At 44.9% G+C, this 15,052-nt stretch overlaps 1 protein-coding gene across 1 annotated transcript in view; it reads right to left on the bottom strand.

Moving 5' to 3' along the window:
• Msh2 (mutS homolog 2) overlaps positions 1 to 9,181 on the bottom strand; it is a 54,363-nt gene extending 45,182 nt beyond the window's left edge. The window contains exons 1-3 of the mRNA XM_038319068.1: positions 8,911 to 9,181; positions 3,397 to 3,551; positions 939 to 1,217 (exon numbers count right to left, since the gene is read on the bottom strand). Coding sequence (XP_038174996.1) covers positions 939 to 1,217; positions 3,397 to 3,551; positions 8,911 to 9,121 — 645 coding nt within the window. The 5' untranslated portion in view covers positions 9,122 to 9,181. The remainder of the gene's footprint in view (positions 1 to 938; positions 1,218 to 3,396; positions 3,552 to 8,910) is intronic.
• Positions 9,182 to 15,052: the final 5,871 nt, after the last annotated feature.

The raw sequence follows: 15,052 nt of genomic DNA on the forward strand, positions 1-15,052 counted from the left end.
ATATGTGGTGGCTTTTACCTGTAATCCCAGAACCCAAATACTGAGGCAGGTGGCTGAGTTCTAGGATAACCTGGACTATCACGTAAGACCATGACTCAAAAAAACTTTAAAAATTGGGACTGGAAAGATGGCTCAAAGGTTAAGAGCACTAGCTGCTGCTCTTCCAGAGGTTTTGAGTTCAATTCCCAGCAACCACATGGCGGCTCACAACCATCTATAATGAGATCTGGCGCCCTCTTTTGGCCTGCAGGTGTACATAGACAGAACACTATATAATAAATAAATCTTTTAAAAAATTGTTTAATTAAATAAAACTCTAGGTCTGGGTTGATACAGCTCAGTACTACAATAAGTACCTGCTTGGCATGACCCTGGCCAAGATTCCCAGAAGTATGCAAAATAAATATATCCTAAATAACTGTATGTTCTTTATAAACCATGCTAAATACAGTAATAGTTACTGTAATAATTATTTTCTTAAAGTGAAGACAGAAAGGGAGAGAGGGAAGAGATCTAAGGCAGAGCAAGTCTTTTCTTTTTTAAAAAAAATTTATTATATATAGTGTTCTGCCTGCATGTATGTCTGCAGACCAGAAGAGGGCACCAGATCTCACTACAGATGGTTGTGAGCCAGCATGTGGTTGCTGGGAATTGAACTCAGGACCTTTGGAAGAGCAGGTAGTACTCTTAACCGCTGAGCCATCTCTCCAGCCCCAGAGCAAGTCTTATCCAAACACTGATCCTGAAGACATTAAGGATTCCAAGTTTCTCTCAAAGCTAAGTATCAAATGTAGTTCCCCAAATAAACACAATTTTAATTAAAATTTACAGCTTCTTGCCCCACAAATGAACTGTCATCAGCTGGAATCACAGAAACCTGGCTTCAGTAAATATGGGGTAAGGGATATTAAAGACTTTCCTAGACTGGATTCCCTTACCTGCCTCAGATTCCCCATGTCGCCAGCAGTCTCTCCTCCAGGTAAAACACATTCCTTTGGTCCAATCTGAATCAGAAGGGCCTCGAGGTTGGAGAACTGGTCATTATCAGGGAACTCACACAGTCCCAGCTTCCTCTGGATGGAATCGACATACCCGACTCCGACTTGTCTCTGACCATCGACTGTGGACATTTTAACACCCACGATGCCAATGGACGATGACATGTCATTGTTACCAAAAAGGATGTCTTCAAACTGAGAAAGATTGCCAGGAGAAGCCTAAGCAAAAACAAGGCAAATTTTAAGAAATTTTGAACATATTTAAATTTTTTGCTAGTGAATAAAATATCTAAACTTGATGAAATTTTGTTCTCTTAAAAAAGCATGCTTGTCTGCATATCTTTAATTTGTTTGTGTGAACGTGCATACACACGTGTGTATGTAGGTGTTTTTTTTTTTTTTAATTTTATTGGTGTTTTTCCTGTATGTATGTCTGTGTGAGGGTGTTGGATCTTGGAGTTACAGACAGTTGTGAGCTGCCATGTGGGTGCTGGGAATTGAACCAGGGTCTCCTGGAAGAGCAGTCAGTACTCTTAACTACTGAGCCATTTCTCCAGCCCTGCATGTATGTGATTTTTCGAGGCAGAGTTTCTCTGGATAACAGCCCTGGCTGTGCTGGAACTCACTTTGCAGACCAGGCTGGCTTCCAACTCCCAGAGATCCACCTGCCTCTGCCACCTGATAGCTGGGATTAAAGCCCAACTGAAGTTACCATTTTCTATCTAGATGGGCTTCCCTCGAAGCTTAGCCTGGCCTGAGAATAATGAACTGTCCTACCTTGAACATACAACACCGTGCCTGGCTCCAAGTTGCTTTTGTAACTTCGACACATCTAAAAACCATTCTGCCAAGGCCAGGTGTTGGTGGCGCAAGCCTTTAAACCCAGCACTCAGGAGGCAGAGGCAGGTTAATTTCTGAGTTCAAGACCAACCTGGCTGTTACACAGAGAAACCCTGTCTTGAAAAAAATAAAACAAAACAACAACAAAAAATTTTTTTTTAATTATTCTGCTAAAAGTGATTTTCAAATTTCCCAGCACATGAGAGTCTAAGGCAGCAGGGTGACAGAGCTATCTCAAACAAACAAACAAACAAACAAATAAATAAATAAATACATCGTGAATTTAAAAAAAAAAAAATCAAACCAAAAAAACATTCCAGGTTTATTTGAATCTACACCTTTTATGAGAAATATATATACAAAGTATATATATTTATATATACATATATATATATATATATGTATATATTTTATAGTATTTATAAAAGAAAGATTAGGCCGGGCGGTAGTGGTGGTGGCCCATGCCTTTAATCCCAGCACTTGGGAGGCAGAGGCAGGCGGATCTCTGTGAGTTCGAGGCCAGCCTGGTCTACAAGAGCTAGTTCTAGGACAGGCTCCAAAGCTACAGAGAAACCCTGTCTCGAAAGAGAGAGAGAGAGAGAGAGAGAGAGAGAGAGAGAGAGAGAGAGAGAGAGAGAGAGAGAGAGAAAGAGAGAGAGAGAGAGAGAGATCAGGGACAATAAAAACAGTCTGACACACTTCAGAAATAGTAAAATCTAAGCCAAATGTGGAAGAGCATGCCCATAACCACATCAGCACAGAGGAAACTGAGGCAGGACAACCAGAAGTTTGACGATAAACTGCGTTTCTAAGAAAATAAAAAAGTGGCAACCTTTAATCCCTGAACACGGGAGGGCAAGTTAGGAACTTTTCAAGGATCACCATGGACCAACCCTAACCCAACCTGGGCTACAGTGAGACCTTGCCTCCAAAAGAAAAAAAACTGGAGGCCAGAGAGATGTCTCACCGGAGGTCAAGAGCACTGGCTGTTGAGAGCATCTAAGTCACAGCGCACGATTCTAACTCCAGTCCCAAGGGCCCAGCGCCCTCTTCTAGACTCCTGTCAACAGGCAAGAACGTGGTGCAGAGACAGACCTGATACACATTGAAAACTTATTATTTTTCATTAAAAAATTAAGTAAATCCCTTATTTAATAATATTTATGTTCAATTTATCATCCACAGTTATGTTTTATTTTAGGAACAGTGAGAGACAAGGCTCAGTGTTCAGAGACATTTTGTAAGGACCACTGAACTTCTAAATTATGATTAAACTAAAAACCAACACTAAGCTAGGAATGGTGGCACATGCCCTTGATCCCAGCACTCAGGAGGCAGAGGCAGGCGGATCTCTGTGAGTCTGAGGCCAGCCTGGTCTACAGAGCTAGTTCCAGGACAGGCAGGGCTACACAGAGAAACAAACAAACAAACAAACAAAAAAAAAAAAAAACTATACCAAAATTTCTCAAAGCATTTTGCTATCATAGCCTAGTTAATATAGTAAAACATGCATTTTTTTTTACTTTCTAAAACAAACATTCAAAAGAAATATAATTACCTTAAATGCCAAATGCCAGTCGTTCTCCTTGGAGGCCTTAGTTCCAGCTTTATTCTTATAAACTTCAACTCTATACTGACGAACCAGAAGAAGATCTTTTACAAAAGACTCAAAATTCATTTTACTAAGCACAACACTCTGCAGTGTCTTTGCCCCTAAAATAGACAATAAATAAATACAATTAAATGTTAAAGGTGAGACCCTGAGGTAACACACATTCGAGCGCTCCACAACAAATTGTTAAATGAACAAACACACACTACAAGCCGGGCACAGGTACAGGTCCAGCTACATGAAGTCTGAGGCTGAGGATCCCTTCAGATCAGGAGGGCAGCCTGGACTAAACAGCAAAATACTATCTCAAAACAAATAAACACGGGGCTTGTCACCAAGGTGATCTTTCAACCCCTGGTACCCTCGGTGGAAGGAAGACCCAATTCCTGCACACCTACTGCACTGTTTAAATCCATACACAGCACACAAAATAAATGAATAAAAATAAATTTATGAAGGACTTTGGAGTTATTTAAGGTGAAATTGCTAGGGCTGGAGAGATGACTCAGAGGTTAAGAGCACTGGCTGCTCTTACAAAGGTCCTGAGTTCAATTCCCAGCAACCACATGGTGGCTCACAACCATCTGTAATGAGACCTGGCACCCTCTTTTGGACAGCAGGCAAACATGCAGACAAAACACTATGCATAATAAATAAAAATATTTAAAACAAAACGAAATTGCTCAGGGTTGGGGTTTATGGCTCAGCATTAAAGCATTTTCCCAACACGGGTGACTCCTGGGTTAGATTCTCAGCAACACAAAACAAACAAAACCCAGTCACTCACCGCCTGTTCACAGAACTTGGGAGCTAATGGTTCAAGGGAGTAGAGCAAAGCCCCCCTTTTGCCCCTTCGCACCGCAGTTACAGGTTACAGGCTACACCTTCGGTCTATACTGACCGGCAAATGTAAATCTCTGTACTTCCCTTTTACATAACCACAGAACACACACTGTTCTTCATCACTAAGTTTAATGTGTGTGGAACCTGTTCCAACAATACATAACTGGCTTTTATGTACTGGTAGATATGCAAAGTGATTTCCAATCTTTTCAGCATCTTGAAATACTTCATAAGAACTCTGGAAATACTTCAGGCATTTCCCAATGGGTTGAATGTGGTAAACTTTTATCAAATAAAATATGATAGAGTTCTAAAATCCAATTTTATTACATTTATGATTATAATAAACTGTCAGGCTATACGCATCTTTTAGTTATGAGTAATCTATTTTCCTACAATCAAAACAGAATTCTCAGAGGGCTAGATGTGGCATATACCATTAATCTCAGCACTCAAAGCAAAAACAGGCAAGACCTCTGTGAGTGCAACCTGGTCTATATAGTTCCAGATCCAGGCCAGGCTACACAGTGAAGACTCGGTCTCAAAATAACAAACAAGAGTTTTCGGGGGCTGGAGAGATGGTGTAGTGGTTAAGAACACTGGCTGTTTTTCCAGAGAACCCAAATTCAATTCCCAGCATCCATATGGTGGCTCTCAACCACCTGTAACTCTGGTCTTGGGGGATCAGACGCCCTCTTCTGGCCTTTGTGGGTATCAGACACACAGATAGTGCACATACATGCAGAGAAAATAGTCATACATGTAAATTTTTTAAAAAGTTTTCAAACTTTCTCATCAGTATCTCAACTGGGAGCAATTCTGCTCCTCTGGGGGAACATATAACACAAGGAGGCACATAAATTGTCACAAGGGAGCAGCACCACTTTGAGATCTAGTGACAGGAGCAGGCAAGCTGTGAATATGAACAGAACAGAAGAGCCACCACAATAATGAATTATTCACTCTCCAAAATATAAACAGTGCCAAGGTTGGGACCTGTCTTAGATGGAAAATAAGCATTTCAAGCTTAATTCTGATCTGCAAATACCAAGAACTTTATAAAATAAATCAAATCTGGGGCTGAAGAGGTGGCCCAGAGGTTAAGAGTACTTACTGCTCTTGCAGAGGACTTGGGTTAGGTTCCCAGCACCCACAGAGAACTACCATCTGCAACTCCAGTTCCAAGGAACCTGGCGCCTTCTCCTGGTCTCCTCAGGCACTGCACACTCATGGTATACAGACAAAATAGGCAAAATACCCATACACATAAAACTTAAAATACTGTACTACACACACACACACATTTGAGTACATAAATAAAAAATAAAATCACCATCCATTGAAATAAAAACTTAATTTTCCCAGTACCCATATGGATGCTTACAATCTGTAACTCCAGTTCCAGGGAATCTGTACCCTCTTCTGGGTTCCACAGGCACCAGGCATGCACATGTGCACAGACAAGACAGACATGCAGACACAACACATACATATAAAAATCAAGTAACTCAATGTTAAGAAGTCAGTCTGGTAGTGAATCCTATAATCTTAGCACTGGAGAAACAGGCGGGTGGACCACTGTGTGATCACGCTAAGTTCCAGACCAGCCAGGGCTACATACTGTCTCAAAAGCAAATTCTCAAAAGCAAAGCAAAAAAATAAAAATAATTTTTTTTTAAATGCCGGGCAATGGTGGCGTACGCCTTTAATCCCAGCACTCAGGAGGCAGAGACAGGCGAATCTCTGTGAGCTCGAGGCCAGCCTGGTCTACAGAGCTAATTCCAGGACAGGCTCCAAAGCTACGCAGAGAAACCCTGTCTCAAAAAGCCAAAATAAATAAATAAATAAATAGAAATTTTAAGTTATCAGCTTTTAATTTAGACAATAAAATGCAAAGTATAACTTGGCAAAAATATTACAAGAAACAAATGGTTGTTTTAATTCTGGAACGGCCATGAAACCAATCCACAAGCATGTACCAGAACTCTGTTTGTTGTTTGTTTGTTTTTCCAGACAGGGTTTCTCTGTAACAGTCCTGGCTGTCCTGAAACTCATTTTGTAGACCAAGATGTCCTCAAACTCACTGAGATCCGCCTACCTCTGCCTCCTAGTGCTGAGATTAAAGGTTTGCACCACCACTGCCCAGTGTGGTCAGCGCTCTGGAAGCCCTGCCATGAAGGCTCATCGCTTCATATCTCCAGACGTACAAGCCCCTCTGTTCTTTTTTATAGCTAAGGTTTTTGTTGTTTTGTTTGAGACAGGGCTTCTTTATGTAGTCCTGGCTGTCTGTAGACCAGGTTGGCCTTGATCTCATAGAGATCCACCTGTTCCCATACTGGGATTGAAAGTGTGTGCTACCTCGCCCCGCTTCTCTGCTTTAATGCCTAACTACCGTGCATCTACCGGTCACTAGCTAGAACCCAGAGAATTGTTTCTTGGTCTTTCACAGGCACTGAACTCACTGTTAAGTGTGTTGATTTCTAATGAACGGGAGTGAAGAGGTAAATGGGGTGACCCTCTCTTCTAATCCTAGCATCACAGAGAAACACAGACTTCCCAGGCAAGGTGCTGCACACCAGGACGCTAAGACAGCAGGCTGAAGTCAGAGACCATCCTGCGCTATGCTAGAGACCATATCTCAGAAAATGCTAGCTGGCTGTCCACTGAAGACGCCATTTCTCTAGAAGGTGAAGTATATGTGACACACTGACTTGTAGTGCACACCTGCTGGCCAGCATCTGAAGGGCTTGTCTGTGTGTATCCTGTTCTTGAAGAGCCAACCTCTATAGGGAACAGAGCTGATTGTTCTGCCATGAAACAAAGGAGCAGAACTGAAAACTACCCATGTTCTACCCAGAAGGAATACACTCAAATTCGTACAAGATTCTCTTGAAAATAATTTAGAACCCCCACTTGCATTCAATTGTGCCATTTCTTTTTCGATAAAAAAAGAAATGGGTTAAACCGGGAATTGTGATGATGTACATATGGAATTCCAGCATTTGAACTTGTGAGGGCTGGAGTAGGAGACTCTCCCCAACCACAGGTTTTATACTAATGGATCATCTCATGATGACAATTAAGCAGGTAAAATGTCAATAAATAAATGCCAGATACAGGCTCCAGAGGAATATGAAAACCCAGCAGAAACCTTTCTGAGCCCATGGGATAGGATCCAGAACACTGCAAAAAGCTGACTTACTTTTCAGCTGCATTGCTGGGAAGAATGGGTACACATGCAAATCAAAGTAAAAGTTCCAGAAGCATGCACATTTGAGTGTGGTGGTGAATGCCTTTAGTCCCAGCGCTACGGGAGGCAGAGGCAGTGTGAAGTTCAGACAACCTGAGAAACCAACTGGGTTCCAGGCCGGCCAGGACTAAATAGCGAGACCGCGTCTCACAAAAGCCAAAACGAAACAAATTCCCATGAACAAAGAGCTAAATAAAACGTGGGAAATCCACACAATTATTAAGCCACTAAAAGGAATGAAATACTGACGACATAGAAGAGCCTTGGGAAAATAAAAGGCAAAATATGACTTCATTTCCATGTTACATCCCAGAATAAACATATCTAGACAGAAAATAAACTAGTGGCAAGGGCTAGGAAGACTGTGGCAGAAACAAGTAACTAATGGACACAGGACTGTGTGTGTGCGCGCACGCGTCACTCTAACTCAAGGTAAGGAATAGCTGTCTAAAAAGCAAATACAACTGGGTGTGTTGACACCAGACTACACACCCAGCACTGGCCCGGTAGAAGTAGAAGGCTATCTATCTTTTGTCCGGCACGTCGTTTGCATGGGACAGCTTAAGAATTAAAACTCACAATTCCAAAGTGTCCTAGAACGCTCTTTCATTACAAATGAAAGAAAAAGCAATGGGGGGCGGGAGTAGACAGATTATCTACCTAGCCTGCTAATGAGGTCTGCTAACTGTTTTAGAGACTGACGATGCTAGGGGGCAGAGCCAGATGACAGAAAGCTAAGAGCACTATTGCTTTCCAACAGGCCCAACAGCACACAGCAAACAGTGGCGGCGTGGGGGAGCTGCAAAAGAAATTGCAATTCAGCTCCAAGACAGACCCCCCCCGCCCCGCCCCGCCCCGCCCCGGTACTGACCACTTAGCTATACAACACTTCAACAATGGTCCTTCGCAAGGTCTCAAGCGGGACGGTAAAGAAATAATATGTTAGCAAAATGAGGGTAATGAAAATGAGTCTCCCAAGGAGCCCACCACTCCTCCCTCCTAGGCCGCTGACTGTAGTGAAAGATTAAAAGCTAAGCATGGAGGGACACGACTTTAATCCTATCAACTCTGGAGGCTGAAACACGAGGAGTCGGAAGTTCGAGGACAGCCTGGACCAGGCGGTGTTTGATCATGTGCTCGACCGGGCCTAGCCAAACTTGCCACCTGCTATGGGAGGATGGATCTGAACAACACACTAAACGCGAGGCTCCGGGGAGCCACCTCTCGCGCGCTGGGGGAGCAGCGCCGCTGTTGTCCAGCCGGTTGCAGGATGCGCACAGATTTCCGGCCCCGGGTCTCGGCGTTGCAAAGGTGCCCGCCGCGCTCCCGCCCCAAGCCGGTGAGTTGCCGCCGCTACCCTCCCTCACCTGCCGGACCCATGTACTTGATCACACCCTGGGTCTTGAACACCTCGCGGGCCGCCAGCAGCGCGTCCTCGCCGTGCGCCGTGTAGAAGTCGCCGCGGTCGAAGAGGCGCACCGTGGTGCTCGGCTTCTCAGGCATGCCCTCGAAGAAGCGCACGAAGCCCACCTCCGCCGCGCCCTCCAACTGCAGCGTCTCCTTAGGCTGCACCGCCATTTCCGAACCCCTGCACACAACCACAGCAGAGACAACTCGACCGTGCGCCCGCCGGGACGATTCCCGCCTCCCCTCCCACGCCGCAAGGCCACGGCGGACCCTCCCCCCCAGTGGAATTCGTCCAATCAACATGCAGCACTGGGCCAGGTAGGTGGGACTCTACCGCGGTAGCCAATCATAAGCGAACGAGGCCCCAGCTTCCCGCGTTCTCTCGTGCTCTAGCTCCTGCGCATGCTCGCTAGACCTGGGACTTGCAGCCCTGCTGACAGGCATCCTTAAAGACGGGCACCTTCCAGCAACTGTGATTTGAGGTCTGCATAGCAGGTGCCCAGGTGGGTGGGGGACTTGGGCGGGCGGGGTCATCGAGTGACTAGAAACGTGGGAGGGAAACACAAAACTTGTAAACAAAGAACAGCTACTCTTTCTCCTTAACCCAGTCTTGAGTGTGTAACAAGACACAGTACTTTTCCTTTTTCGGCAAACTGCCTACCTTAAGATTTCAGGGTGACCAGGCGGTAGTGGCGCACGGCTTTAATCCCAGCACCCAGGAGCCAGAGGCAGGTAGGTTTTTTTTGTTTTGTTTTGTTTTGGTTTTTGGTTTTTTCGAGACAGGGTTTCTCTGGCTTTGGAGCCTGTCCTGGAGCTAGCTCTTGTAGACCAGGCTGGTCTCGAACTCACAGAGATCCGCCTGCCTCTGCCTCCCGAGTGCTGGGATTAAAGGCGTGCGCCACCACCGCCCGGCTAGGCAGGTAGATTTTTATGAGTTCGAGGCCAGCCTGTTCTAAAGAGCCAGTTCCAGGACAGCTAGAGTTTTGTTACACAAAAGAAACACCATCTCGGAAAAATAAATAAGATTTCAGGGTTATCCTCCACAACCTCCCACTAAGTCAGTTTCTCACTTCATACGTCTGTTGACTAATTTATTCAAAAGACACTTTGGAAGCCAGGTGAGATGGCACAAACCCTTAATCCCAGAACTCAGGAGGCAGAGGCAGGCGGATCTCTGAGTTCGAAGCCAGCCTGACCTAACAAATACGAACGGGTTCTAGGTGAGCCAGAGCTACACAGAGAAACCCTGACTTGAGAACAAAAACGACAAAATGACACATGACACTTTTGGGCACTGGAGAGATGGCTGAGCAGTTTTTTAACCTCATAGTGCTCTTACAGTTGCCTCCCTGAGTTCAGTCCCCAGCACCTATGCAGCTCACTCCAGATTCTCAGGGGGAGGGGGTGTTACATAAGCAAGAATTTTTAATTTTTTCTAATTTAAAGGAAAAACTCTACTTTGGAAACAAGTGTAGTGACCCATGCCTGAAAGCCCAGCTCTGAAGAGGTGGGAGTAGGAGGAACTAAAGTTCAAGATAAGAACCTAAACTCAGTATCATCTGCTGGGCAGTGGTGGCACACGCCTTTAATCCCAGCACTCGCGAGGCAGAGGCAGGAGGCAGGAGGCAGAGGCAGGCAGATCCCTGTGAGTTCGAGACCAGCCTGGTCTACAAGAGCTAGCTCCAGGACAGGCTCCAAAGCTGCAGAGAAACCCTGTCTCGAAAAACCAAAAAAAAAAAAAAGTATCATCTGTGGATACAGTCTGAGCTCCATGAGACTGTAAATTATCACATAGAGGGGTTTTATTTTTTTTTAAAAAAAAATGCTGCAAGATCCCTGGTGGCAGTAGGCAGCAGAAATGCTGTAGGTCCCAAATGGTGGTAGCGGGCCATATGGCGGCAGACAGCGGGCCCTGGGAGCAACCAGTCCCAGGCAGAGACTGCTGCCGGTCCCCGAGCAGTGGCTGGTCCCAGGCAGGGAGACACATGGCAGATGGGCAGGAGACAGAGACATGGATAGACATGACTTGCAGAGTGAGGTTGAATATTTATTCAGGGGGCTATGGAGGGGGAAAGGGGAGAAGAAAGAGAGAGAGGGGGGGGAAGAGGAGAAAGAGAGAGAAGGGGGGATGCAGAGAAGTGGGGAGAGAGGCAGAAGCTGCCTCTCCTAGAGGAAGATGGAAAAGAGAACTAGCTCAGGCCGGAAGCTGAAGATCAGCCTGCCTCAGCGGATGGGGGAGGGAGTGGACATGACTTGTCTCTTAAAGACACGGAACAATTATTACAAGGGGGAAGCCCTGCAGTGTTATAAATATTCTACAGGGCTAATCAACCGATTAAGATGTAAGTGATCGCAGAGAGCTGAACTGTTGCAGGTCCAGCCTAATCATCCTGGGCTAATTTTGGTCCCCTAGAGAACTGTTTAATGCCCACCTCTGTGTTTACAGCCTTGTGACTGTCAGGTAAAGACTTTGTAAAATGTACAGACCCCTTAGTTTCTACTGACTCAAGACTAAAACAGTCATCCCAGAAGATCTAAAGCCTGGAAGAGCACCATCCCCCTCCCCACCGCCCCCTGCTGTAACTTGCCTACTTGATGCTTAACCAATACATTGGAAAAATGCTTTGATTTATAACTTTCTTTGTTCTGTTACTATGAAACTTCCTGAGGGCCACTGAAACGGCTCTGGGTAAAGTTTCTTGCACCAAGCCTGATGACCTGAATTCCATCCCTAGACCTGGTATGGGGTACCCACCAGAGAAGACTACTTGACATGGGTTTAAGCCAATAGAAAGTCTTTATTAGCTAACTGTTGACTACACTGGGTGTTCAGGATCCCAGTGTAGCTGAGCCTTTCTCAGGGTGAGCGTTTAAGCACAAAAACCATGTCCTGGCTTGACATGCTTCAGTTAACAAGAGCAGTTAAGAAGAAGTGGAACTACAGAAGCCAAAAAGCAAGGTTAGTACATTTAGAGATTTTTCCAGAACTCCAGCTTGGTTGGATTAGGTCTTTGTTTTTTGTTTTGGCAGGTGGTACTGTCTACCTGCTGAATTCTATGGCCTGACTCCTTACAAGGTTCTGTGTAGCCCAGGATGACCTCAAGCTCGGTATATAGCTGAGAATGATGGTGGAGTTTTGATCCTTCTGCCTCCACCATCCTAGCAGTGGGATTACAGGCATGAGCCACTGTGCCTGGCTCTTTCCCAGTGTGTTTCTGACAGCCGGCTGAATTTAGGCACTACTAGGCCCCATATACATTGGAAAACACAGAAGCGTAGATGATCTAGCTGCAGACCACCTCCCCAGCCACATTTCCTGGAGCTTGACAGTAAGCTTGCCTTTTTCCCCCAACACCCATCCGAGGCCATGAGCTTAGCTTCCCCTGCTTCCTAGACACACTTGACGTGCTTTAGAGCCTTCCTCTCTTGACCTTTCTTATGGAAGCTTCTGGTCATCTATCAATCCTCAGTCCAAATGCCTTCACAGGAAATCCTACTCCGTTTCCCCACAAGTAATTAGTCTTCTAGTCTTCTTCCTTTCTTTTTTCTTTTCTTTTTTTTTTATTTTTATTTTTTAAGACAGGGTTTCCAGGCTGGAGAGATGGCTCAGCAGTTAAGAGCATTGCCTGCTCTTCCAAAGGTCCTGAGTTCAATTCCCAGCAACCACATGGTGACTCTGGTGCCCTCTTCTGGTCTGCAGGCATACATGGCAGACAGAATATTGTATACATAATAAATAATAAATAAATAAATATTTAAAAAAAAAAAAAGACAGGGTTTCTCTGTGTAGCTTTGCAGCCTGTCATAGAGCTTGCTCTGTAGATCAGGCTGGCCTCGAACTCACAGAGTCTGCCTGTCTCTGCCTCCCATGTATTGAGATTAAAGTTAATGTTTGTTCGGGGACTTTTTATTACTATTTCTGATAGATGTTAATAGATATAAAATGAAGAATGTTGGCTAGCCTCAGACTCAACATATAGGTATAGCCTAGGCTAACCTTGAATCCCTGCTTGTAGGGCCCATGGGTCTACCCCTGCTCCTGGGGTTCATCTTGAGGACAGTTTCCCTCCAGCCAACTGAACATCCTGTTTGTTCCTGTGCTCCCTCTGTCTCACCTGGTGATTAGCTATAGGGCCATTGTTTACTCCACCTTGGGCGTGGCAATTTCCCACCTGCCTGGGAGGTATTCCATTGTGCAATAGCTTGGTATTTAAGGATTTTCCTAAACTTGAATGAATGGCATTCAGCTGATCTCCTTTCAAATGACCCAGGTCTCTTGTGTGTTCTTTCAATCTTCAGGCCCTTGCCTGGCTTGCCAACGGTGCAGTGCCTTGCAAACTGTACAGAGAGTAATGCAGGAGTTACACCTGCCCTCTTCCTGAAATATTGGGATTACAGGCACGTGTCCACTCTAAAAGGTTGTTTTAACATTTAACATTTTTTTTGCTAATAATATGCAAATATTAACGGCTAATAAACTCCTTTGTAAGTTGTTACCAATTTCTAACTCAAGCCTGGTTTTTTCCTGTGAAGCTGTGGAATCACTAACAAGACCAGCAGTTGGGCAGTGAAGGAGACTTCACTTGGGCAAGAAGTCTAGCCCTTAGCCTGGCATAGTGGCACACACCTTTTATCTCAGCACTCAGGAGGCAGAGGCAAGTGGATCTCCAAGGTCAGCCTGAGTTCCAGGACAGCCAGAGCTTATTACACAAAGAAACCCTGTCTTGAAAAACAAAAAAACAAAACAAAAGTCTACCCTTTTCTACTCTTGGTTATTCGAACCAAGGCAGGTGGGTGTGGACACACAGGAAATAATCCCAGCATTATTGGTGGGTAGGAGCAGATGGAGCAGGAGTTCAAGGCCAGCCTCAGCTATGTATAGAATTTGGGCCCAGCCTGGGCCCCAAGAGACCCTATTTCAAAACAAACAAAACTAGAACCCAAGAATGGAGCAGAAGAAAACTCTCAAACCACCTTCTCAACCAACTGGGGGCTGGGAGGTTACAGATGCAGGTTAAGAGAACCCTAAATGCGCAGCACTCAAGAGGCTGAGGCAGGGGTGTTAGTTCGAGGACAGTCTGGGCTACTCTGGAAGAAAAACAAACCAGCCAAGAGCAAATGGCCCACACCTGTGGTCCTGTTGCTCTGGAAGCAAAGACAGGTGAATTGCTGCAAGTTCAAGACCATTGAGGTCTGCACAGAGAGACCTTACCTAAAAATTAAGCAAAAATATGGGGTGAAAAATTAGGGGCAAAGGATAGGCTAATGAAGGAAAATATTCATGTGTTTTCCGGGAATGAGAGATTTTTCTTGAAATTGAACACCACCTCTTTTCACAGTGTTTACACAAGGCAAGAGAAAGAATAATATAGTAATTGCAGAGGAATCAATGAAGACAGATTAGAGGAACATGTATTTGTGATGGAGAACGACAGTCTAGTGACTTTAAAAAATGTAGGTTATAGAGAATTTGGGGCTTGCTTCTTGTTGACACAACCAACAGATCCTTGCTTTTGTTTTGTGCTAGTGTTTGGTTTTTGAGAGGCGGTCTCACTAGGTAGTCCTGGAGTTTACAGTGTTACCAAAGGGGCTGTAACTTCACAGAGATCATCTTGTTCTGTATCACAAATGGTACTTGTCTATGCCACCAGGCCTCACTTGCCATTAAGTGGTTGAGAGGAAACAGGCCAGATATAGCTCAGAGGTGGTGCCCCTGACTAACACATGCAAGGCCTGAGTCCAGTCCCAGAAGTAAAGACAGGAGGAAGTGAATCCCTGAAGGCTAGTTCTGTGAAATGGTTTAGAACTTAGTACGAAGGTTAAGAAATGGAGATTGTTGACCTGCTGTCCAAGTTTAGATGGCAGGTAACTAAGGCAATGGATAGAGTCCTCCAGCGGGAGAAACAAATCCTGGAAACGTTAGTATTCAGAATTGGTAAGAGCAGAAAATAGCCAGGAGAAAATAACCAAAGATAGATAACATATATACATATAGACAACATTCTGGGTGGGAAGAGAGGCAGGTATCCCCATGGGAGGCCTTGCCGAGGATGTACTGACCATGCAGAAAGACACGTTGACCTTAGCCATAGCTTTGGAATA

This window comes from Arvicola amphibius, chromosome 2 (genome assembly GCF_903992535.2).
Source record: "Arvicola amphibius chromosome 2, mArvAmp1.2, whole genome shotgun sequence".
Taxonomy (NCBI): domain Eukaryota; kingdom Metazoa; phylum Chordata; class Mammalia; order Rodentia; family Cricetidae; genus Arvicola; species Arvicola amphibius.